At 37.1% G+C, this 10,702-nt stretch overlaps 1 protein-coding gene across 1 annotated transcript in view; it reads right to left on the bottom strand.

The window, feature by feature from the left end:
- Xk (X-linked Kx blood group) overlaps positions 1-4,844 on the bottom strand; it is a gene marked incomplete at its 5' end in the record, with an annotated part of 48,928 nt that extends 44,084 nt beyond the window's left edge. Inside the window, one exon of the mRNA XM_015488104.2 lies at positions 4,571-4,844. Coding sequence (XP_015343590.2) covers positions 4,571-4,844 — 274 coding nt within the window. The remainder of the gene's footprint in view (positions 1-4,570) is intronic.
- Positions 4,845-10,702: the final 5,858 nt, after the last annotated feature.

Here is a 10,702-nt window from a genome sequence, read left to right as displayed (position 1 = left end):
TTAATTAAAAAAAAAAAAAAAAAAAAAAAAAAAACAACTCATTGCATCCATAAATGAAACAACACAAATCTAACTTCAAATCCTGGCTCCTCTGCTGGACCATGAATGTAATTTCCCTCTTTAGAAAGATGAAGAAAATATTTTCCACCTCACAGGGACATGGAAAATGAAATGCTATGATGTTCATCACACTGCCCGGCACAAAGCAAGTCATTATGAAGATCAACATTACCACCTAAAATGGGAGAGAGAAGGGCACTGTCAAGTCCAGGCAGGCCAAATGGCAGACTGTAGGGACCTTCCCAGAGCAGAACAACCTTGTTCTCCTTACCTGGGCTTCAGCCCAACACATTTTCCAAGGTTCGGTGATTTCATCAAGCCTCTGGTAAGAACTGACTAAATTCACAGTGTCTCAGGATGGCTAAACTCACCCTAGACTGAAGCTCATAAATATGGTGTTTACTATTTGTTCATACTGAAAAAGAAAACTTTTATATGAAATACACACAACAGGCAAATCCACAAAGACAGAAAGTAGATTAGTGGTTGCCAGAGTCTAGGGGCACAGGAAATGAGGAGTGACTATTAATGGGTAGGGTTTTCTTTTTGGCATAATGAAAATGTTCTATAAATAGATAGTGGTGATGATGGCCCAACAACACTGTGACTATACTAAAAGTTACTAAATTGTACACATAAAAATGGTCTAATTTAAAACTTTATATTATATAAATATTATAATATTAAAAAAGCAACTCTGTTTATTTTTCATGCCAAACCCTTCCAAGGCCAAATTCATCAGTGTTTGCTCAGGAGCACAGAATTGGAGAGTAGAGGGTAATAGAATTTGAATCCTGAATGGAGTCAGGTTCTGATGGACTCCAGGTACCTGTCCTGTCAGGAGGACAGATATTTCTATTGGTCTAGAACACATTTAGATGGCATGGCAGATACTATTATCTGTCTATTCAATATTCATCCCTCTTATTGTCTTTTAAGAAAACACAGTTTTGTTCTAAGTGAGACCCAACCCCAGGCCATCATGAGTAACCTAATCCAATGTCCCCAAACTTCTCTGATAATAGGATCACTTGGATTCACTGTTAAAAAACAAAAGAAAAAATAAAAAGATATACCCTGGGCCTCCATCTCCCAACCCATACCCAACAAATCAGTTTCCAGAGATGAGTTCTGGTAATCTATATATTTAACAAGGCTCCAAGTAATTCTAATCATCCTTACGGGATTATGAAGAATCCTGGTATTAGCTTTTTGTAACTGTGACCAAAATACCTGACAAGAACAACTTGGAGGAAGAAAAGTTTGTTTTCAGCTCATGGTTTCAGAGGTTCAGTCCATTGTCAGCTGACTCCTCTGCTATGGCCTGAGGTAAGGCAGAATATCATGGATGAAGGGTATGGATGGAGGAAAGTTGCTCAATTCCAGGCAGCAGGAAGCAGAGAGGGAAAGAAAGGAGCTAGGGACAAAATATAATCCCCAAGGGCGCCCCCCCCAGTGACCTACTTCCTGCAGCCACACCCCCCATAGTTACTTCCTAGTAATACATTCAAATTATTAATCCATCAAATGGACTAATCTATCAATTAAATTATAGCTTTTATAATCTAATCACCTCACCTCTGAAAACTCCTGCTTTGCCATGTGAACTTTTTGGGAGACATCTCATATCCAAACTTTAATACACTGGTTTAAAACATTGGTGGCTATCATTCCTATCCCTGATTTTCCAAGCATCTCTCTCAATCAGGTGACCATATGATCACTTCTGGTCAATGATACCTAAAGTAAATTCCACCAGGGAGATTTCTGGGAAAGTTATATTTAGTAATAAAAGGAGAAAGTCATCTGCTCCTCCCTCCTCAGCCCTTCTTCCTGCCTTGAATGCAGCTATGATGGTTGCAAACATAATAACAACCCAAGACAAAGGCCAATGGATCTGCAGGGACATCAACTTCTCCACTGCTGAAATAATGCCAGCAATTACCCACCTCCAATTTCTTGTTACATGAGCCAAATCAACACTGGGTTGTTTAACCTGTAGTCAGGTGTTTATTCCATGCACCAAATGTATTCCCAAACATATGACAGTTCCAAAATCTGCCTGTGACACATCCTAGCCCACATTCCATTTATAAAGGCCTTGCCCCTTCTGGGTGAGGGATTCCTTCCTCAGTGTTAAAGTAGTGATTTGGGTTGCATAAATGGCAGCCATTTGTCCATTTAACAGGCTCATAACTACTTCCTCTTTCCAGGTCTAACTGATTTTTCATTTAGCTCTCAGAGGACTTATATTTTTCCCAACTTCTTGGTATATCTCACAGATATCTCTTGTGATACTGACAAGGGATATTTAGAAGATAGATTTTATTTTCCTGAATGAAATTCTGTCTGAAAAACTACAAGGGTTGGCAAACATTTTCTGTAAGGAGTAGACAATAAATATTTTAGGCTTTGTGGACCATATGCTTCTGTTGTAACTATTCATCTCTATGACACTGTAGCCCCAAAACAGCCAGAGACAGTATACACATGAAAAAGGATAGCTGTGTTCCATATAAAATTTTATTTACAAAAACAGGCAGTGCCCTGATTAGGCCCATAAGGCAGTCATCACTATCAAAAACTTGAGAAAAAATGGATCTGCTTATAAAAATCAACAGGTTATCACTACATCTGATTTTTCACTATGTTCCTGCCCACTTGGAAAAGCAATAAACTGGGAAAGGGGTATACTGTACTCAGAAAACATACCTTAGTCATGACCCATTTCAGTTATAAGTCCTTAGAGATTAAAGATGCTGCTATACTTATTCAGTACCTACTGTCTACCAGGGGTTGTGGTTCAAGACCACTACTTAAGATCCTGACCTATATCTTTTTAAAAAAAAATATTTATTTTTTAGTTGTAGTTGGACATAATATCTTTATTTCACTTATTTATTCTTATGTGGTGCTGAGGATCGAACCCAGGGCCTCGCATGTGCTAGGCGAGTGCTCTACCACTGAGCCACAACCCCAGCCCCTGACTCATATCTTAAGAGTCATAGTCAGGTAACCTGTGATAAGGAAGACCCTCTGACTTGTAAGTATCATATAACACCATCATGAATTAAGACATTTACCATCCCATTTAAAATACAGGCAAAAAGAAGATAAAACTGAATGGAGTGAAACAAATAAGAGTATTTTTTTTTAAAAATTCTGATTTCAGCATTTTCTTAAATGTATATTTTTTCAACTAAAAGCTTTGAAACCATTTTGCATGTCTGTAGTAAAACTTATCAGAGTACCCATTTTTCATTTATGTATAATATTAATGTATAGGAAGGGTTATTTGCCCTCTCATTTGAAGGTTTTTCATTTGTGTCCAATATAAATAGAGGTTTTGTGGGAAACCTGAATTAGCTAAAAATCTGCTGTTAATTTTATGATGTAAGAATAGCCCAAAGGTTAGAAAATTGTGTTCACTTAAAAGCAAAAGCTCCTAATATACCAATCAGAACTTCAAGAAGACAGGATAGTGGCCTTGATCCACCATGCACCACAAAGCTTTTAGTTGAAAAAACATTCATTTAAGAAAATGCTGAAATCAGAATTTTTAAAAAATATATCACAATCAACCATCTCAGCTAATTTAGAGCTATCATTGAAAGACAGAGATGAAATTCCAAGAGGACCAGCCTCTGTCTTTTCTAAAGGCAAACCATCATTTCTAAAAATGGTCACAGTGGTATTTTTGGTCTCTCATGATCTTCCATTCCCTAACAAGAGTTTACTTCCCTCCCCTTTCCTTAAAAGGAAAGTCACCTGACTCTGTGACTGCTTTAACAGAGAAGGCTGCACAAGTGATATTCCATGTCTCCCAAGGCTGGATCACAGAAGGCCACATGGCTTCCATCTGGCCCAAGCCTTTTCTCACTATGAGGAAACTATTCCTGGAAGCAGCCACCATGCTGTGAGGAAGTCCAACTTCAACTACATAGTGAGATCAAATGGAGGAGACCCGAGATCCCCAATAACAGCCAGCATTAAGACATATGAAGCTGGGCACAGTGGCACAAGCCTGTAATCCCAGCAACCCAAGAGACTGAGGCAGGAGGATCACAAGTTCAAGGTCAGCCTCAGCAACTTAGTAAGACTCAGTCTCATAATAATAAATAAAAGGGCTTGGGATATAGCATAATAGTAGAGCACTCCTGAGTTAAAGCCTCAGTACAAAAAAAAAAAAAAAAACAAACATGGGAGCAATAAGACATGTGAATGAATGGGGCTTCAATGGATTCTAGTCCCCCATCTTTGAGTCACTCAGCTGATCCACAGTTGGAGCATCGATAAGCTTTCTTCCCCTTTGAGCCCTGTCCAAAATGCAGATTCTGAAGCAAATTCAATGTTATCATTTTAATTCACTAAACTTTGAGCTTAGTAAGTAGAACACAGACTCATGACTAAAGGCATGTACAAAGGACTTTCACTTGAAACAAAATAAACAGCATGTTTTGTCTCCCATTTGGAGCCCCAAGTGCAAAGAGAATTAAAAAAATATACATACCTCTTCCAACAGTGATGGTCTGCTCCAAGACGCTTATATACAGCTGCAGGGTCAGTTGGGGGGCGGAGCCCAGAAAAGCCTGGATCACTGAAGCCCGGCTAAATGCAGAACGGTGGGTAAATAGCTTGCCTTCTGCCTGGCCCACCTCCTTCTCAATCTCCTCTGAGAAGCCATTTTTTGGCATCTGCCGCTTCTTGGTGATGCTGACATAAGGTTCTTCACTGTGGCCTGACTGACAGTAGATGCAGAAGACTTCAAAACACCTGAAAACAAATCAGCAAGTCATAATAATTACAGATGGGCAGGATTCTCCTTTCTCAGTCATCCTGCTTCCAATTGTTCTGATTCTCAAAGCCTTGACTTGGCTATTTTGGACTATAATCATCCCTCTAAGTTATCCCCTCCAAGGACCAGTTCTAAGCACTTGGTCCTCTTCAGGCCCTCCTGCAGGCCAATGGGAATTGAGTAAGAACCAAATTGAGGGGTGACACCAAAGACCACAGAGGAAAGGAAACTTACTAGAGAATGGCAAGTCAATCAGGCTCAAGTCACAGAAAAATATTCAGTTTTCCCTATTGACACATCAGCTGTGCAGCCCTGGGCAAATAACTTATCCTCTGAGCCTTTTCTCTCAATTATAAAGCAGAAAAGATAGCTACTTTGCTGTGAAAGATGGCAATAACACACACACACACACACACACACACACACACACTCCCTATAATAGATTCCCCAAACCATTCTAGTTAAAGCAGAAAATATAGTTGGGCAATTGCCCAGCTCAGGAAAGTTTGCCATCTAGCATTTCACTGGAAGACCACAATATGTTACCTATCTCATTGTCCTCATAAGCCCTTACATGGCAGGGCTACAGCCAATTATGCCCAGTGGCTTGCCAGATATGTCTTACTTATAGAATTCCAAGCCTGCTCTAGGGACAAAGTCTTAACCAATAACATTTCCAGAATGAGAATATCTGGCTTTTAAATTTGATTTCCTCTTTAGGTAATGAATGATATGGCTGCTGAAAAGGGGAAGAGTACTAATGCCTGTGGTTTAAGTACACACACACACACACACACACACACATTGAGAGACAGACAGGGATGGCTAAAAGTGTGAAACAAAATGTTAATCGTGAAGTCTAGGTGGTGGGTACTTGGGTGTTCACAGGAGAAATCAAGTTTTCTTCTATATGTTTGAAATTTTCCATAATAAAAGGCAGGGAAAATGGGTTATCCCTAGGAATAGGAAAAACATTCATGGCCTTAGGTTTAAAAATTGTTGAAGGCTTTTTTTTCCCCTTGAAACATGTACTTTCATAACAACCTTATAATGTTGCTAGAAGATTTTATAGCTTCATCTACTTTATTGAATGTTAACTTTATACTCTCACCCTGAGGCAACTATGGCAGTGAGAATACATCTATAATTTGAAATAATAAAATAAGTCATTGATGCAAGGGAGGAAATGCAGGAACACTTCTGGTGAGTACAAAGTGAACATATTTTGTGATTATTACCTTTGCTCCTTGTTTCTGGGAGAAAGAAGGAGTGCAGTACTGTGGGGGGGGGGAGAGGTTTATCTAGTACATTTTGTGCAGTGAGGTCAAGATTACTTCAATATATTACATGAAAACATACAAAATAGCATGTGCCAGTTTGTTCAGCTGAAAATAATTATAACCAAGTTCAGGTCATGAGTTTGAGCCCAGCTGGTCCCAAACACAAATATGTGACTGGGGACTGAATGAGGCCTAGCCACTTTAGCCACTTCACACTGCCAGACCATTAACAACAATATAGATTGGAAGATAGAATAAACCAACAAGCATTTTTCCCCCCTCAAATATATGAAGAGTGAAGATGCAGTTTACTCAGTGCTACAGGGAATGCAAAAAATAGCTGGATGTACCCCTGCCTCATTGAGAGGTGCTCATTATCTAAATGGGGCAATGGGATATTGGATAAGGATAATAAGTAATTGAAACTACTAACATTTATACAGTACTTTTAGCTCATAGAATATTTTCTTATATATTTTCTCACTTAGAAAGTCTACTACAAGAATTTGAATCATAGCATTATTTGTAATAGCAAAATTTCATGAATACTCTCAAGGTCTTCAAAATGAAAGAATAATTAAATAAATCACAATATATCCATTCAATGCAATATTATATGGTGCTTAAAACTGGTGGTTTAGAAATACATCTACTGACATAAAAAAAAAAACGCTGGGCTGGGGATACAGCTCAGTAGTTGAACACCTTAGCATGTTCAAGGCCCGGGTTTCATCCCCAGCATCAAAAATAAGTAAATAAACAAGTAAAAATTAAAATATTTAGTAAATAAAAGAAACAAATGGCAACAGAATATATAGAGAAAATTACATTTTTAAAAAAGAAAATTATACACATATATAAATACATACAAATTACACACACAAACACACAGTGGCATGTTTGAGCTGCTTCATACTGACTTAAGAGCACTTACTGTTAAATAGGAATTTTGTAAGCCAGTTGTTAAACAACTAGTAGCTTGATCACATTTGATGGGGATAAACACATTGTGGAAATCTGCAAACACTGAAAATCAGGGCTTGTTTACCCTGAGAGTTTACAAGCATTCACCATAAAAATATTAGTAAGAACTTACAACAAAACATTAAGAATTATTCTCTTTAGAGGTTTTGTTTTCTTTACTGTACATATCTGTTTTCTGCTTTTTTGTCATTTCAACAACAAATATGCTTTACTTACATAATAAAATCAAGTTTAGAGTTTGGGTTTTTTTTTTTTTTGGTGGTGGTGGTGGTGGTGCTGGGGCTTTGTGCATGTCAGGCAAGCACTCTACCAACTGAGCTGTATCCCAGCCCAAGTTTATAGTTTTTAAAAATCAAAACAATAAGCAATCAAAATACCAATACATGCTGAGAGCTAAATGAATGAATTGAGGATTCAGTTAGGAGGAGAATGGAATTCTCTTAAGGCTGAGGAGGGGGCTGTTTGAAATGGGAAGCATTTATAGAATTGTGGACAAAATAAAACTTCATTCATCAATCAATGGAAATGAAAGAAGGTACCACAATGAAATAATGAAGCGACTCTAAAGCCAAGATAGACTTTCTCACAATCCACTGCTTTTCCCAGGTAATACATTGTCTTAGCACACTTTTATACAATCTAGGTGTTTAATAAATCTGTTAATGGCCCCAAGATATTTTGCCACTACAGGGTAAGAAAACTAAGCAGAAATGAACTACTGCTGTATTCTTGGAATTCCACAAGACTTATCTAATTACTCCAAATATGTTTTGGTAGTTTGTTTTGCTTAAGAAGTGTCTAAATAAAGCCCCAAATTAGATACTTTCAACAAAATTATTCAATGTATGACTGCTGCTCAGGTAGAATGCCTGTTAGCATGTTTGAGGCCCTGGGTTTTATACCCAGCACATGCATGCACACGCACACACACACAAAAAAACTTTTTTTAATCATTCAAGGTAGTTTTCCAGTATCATGTACATCAGAGGTCAGGAAATTTTTCTGTAAAGTATTTACAGAGAATAAATATTTTAGGCTTTATAGGCCATGGTCCCTGTTACAACTGCTCAGCTCTTGCCTCTGAAGAGCTAAAACAGATATAGGCAATCTATAAATGAATGACCATGATTTGAGTTCCAATAAAACCTTACTTACAAAAACAGGTAGTTGAGGGAATCTGGCCAATGGGGCACAGTTTACCAATCACTGATATAGATAGATAGATAATCAGTAGTTGGGTCCATTTTTTTAACTTTATCCCATCAGCAAGCATCATATATCCCATTTTTTAAGCATAAAAACCAGGAGTTTATTTCTTAGCTGAAACCATTCATGTTGATATCAGTACAAATAACTTGTGGAACCAGGGACCCTAATAAAAATACATTTTCCAAAGAAATACTATGATTTCCTATAAGCCATGTTATCTTCACATGACATGCATGCTCTGAGAGGCTACACAAGAACCAAACTGGTTAAGTAAAAAATGCTGTAAGACCTTTGAAGAGCCACTTCCTTAATCTCTTTGAGCCTCAATTCCTGGACTGTAAAAATAAGATAATGACAGTTAGTTCATAGGGTTTTATAGTGGATGGAATGAAACACCATAAAAAGCACTTTGCCAATGAAATAAATATTCTTTAAATGTAGACTGTTGAATTCTCTCAAAAGTTTACTACAGAGGGAAAGAGTATGGTGAATCATGTTGCAATGTTCTCTAAAGATTTTTGGAATTTCTTAGCCTTTATTATACAAATGCAGATTTGTAATGTACCATTTTTTCTTTATTATGCCAGTAAATAAAAATGGGGGGAATTTTTTGATCTTGTAACTCATTTACATTTACATCTCTCAAATAAATTTATGAAAGTTAACTGTAAAAGAATGATCAAGGGCTGGGGATATAGCTCAGTTGGTAGAGTGCTTGCCTTGCATGCACAAGGCCCTGGGTTCAATAAAAAAAAAAAAATCAATAGAATGGTGCTCATTCTACTGAATGGTTGGTTGGTTGGTTATGGTAAGAGATGTTTCCCCCTCCCTGTTTCTCCAAAGTATCTATTATAATTCACAGTAAGATTTTCCTTAAAACTGAGAAGAAAAAATAAATTCAGGGGATTATCCAAAGTTCATATTCAGATCCAGCCTTAATGTAGAAACAATCAGCTGCAGATTTACATATAAGACTAAAATGCAAGATATAAATAAGCTGCTCTCTCAATGCCTTCCTAAAGGAAAGGAGGGACAGAGTGGAGTTAATGGTATTTAGTCCATAATCATTGGTATAATGTATTATGGGGGGATAATTTTTTTGGATGAGGTGCTGGGATGGAACCCAGGCTTCCTGCATGCTTCCTAGGCAAGCATAGTACCACTAAGCTACACCCCAGCAATTCTCCTCTATTGCAGTTTAACTGGGTTATCATCCTTTGTGAACTCAAAACCAGCATCTATCTAAGAAGAATGAGTTTGACTAGTACCTACCAGAAGTTAAATAGAGCTGAACTGTCTCAAAACAATTTAGAAGGATGAATAAATCCAACAATAAGCGGGGAGAGGGAGAAACACCATGCCTCTCTTTTGTTTGGGGGAAATAGTTTTAATCTTTATGTGAGCTGATGTCTTAGAGTTTCAATAGAACCAATCAGCAAGAAAAAATTCCAGGAGATACTAAGTCATGTTAATATATGACAACAAATTGCTTTTGTTTTCATCTGAAAGCTAAGAGACTTGGAACCATATTTTGTGTATCTCAGCTCTCAGATTATGGGTCCAGTATCTCCTTGAAATGAATCAGCTGCATTAGAATGAGAGACTCCTTGGCAGTGGAAGAAGGTTGCCTGTTGTTCTGTTTTTACCTCTTATTTTGTTCCATTCAGAATTTTCTGGAAATGTTTTTTTTTTTTTACAGTGTTGAAGCTTTCTATATAGTGATCTCTTCAAAGCACCAAACTTTTCCTTTCCTTAATAAAATTATGTTTATTGTAAAAAGTGAAATATACAGAAAAGTACATAATAAAGGAGAAAATTATATACTTTCCTGTTTTTCTAAATACTAAAATCACACTTCACCTTTTAGAAATTACTGCTCTTAACAGCTTAGGGTATTTCCTTCAGCTCAGGTTTATACTTGTCATCTTGTTTTTATACTTAATGTTATGTCATGAGGTTTGTTTTGGGTTACTCCTGGTGTTTAGAAACATTTTAAATGACAGCAATGATAGGTATTCTCATTTACTTAGATGGCTATTTAGGTTGTTTTAGTTTTAAAATTTAAAACTTTTTCTTAAGGCAGAACTACTAATAAGATGTACTATACACTCTGCTTTCTTTCATAGAGCATAGTGAACATAAATAACTTGATTCCATTTTTTAAGAAGCCTTGGGAACATGGTCTGGCATGTCATTTTCCTCATCTATAAAGTGGGGACACAGTGGGGAAAGGGGCCTCCCTTACCCCAGAACCCAAATTGTCAATAAAGGTTGTTTTAGTACAGAAAATAAGTAAAGAAAGAAGAAAGAAAGAAAGAAAGAAAGAAAGAAAGAAAGAAAGAAAGAAAGAAAGAAAGAAAGAAAGAAAGAAGGG

This window comes from Marmota marmota, unplaced genomic scaffold, assembly GCF_001458135.2.
Source record: "Marmota marmota marmota unplaced genomic scaffold, marMar, whole genome shotgun sequence".
Lineage (NCBI taxonomy): Eukaryota > Metazoa > Chordata > Mammalia > Rodentia > Sciuridae > Marmota > Marmota marmota.
The sequence above is the reverse complement of the archived record's forward strand: the minus strand, read 5'-3'. Positions and strand labels throughout refer to the sequence as shown.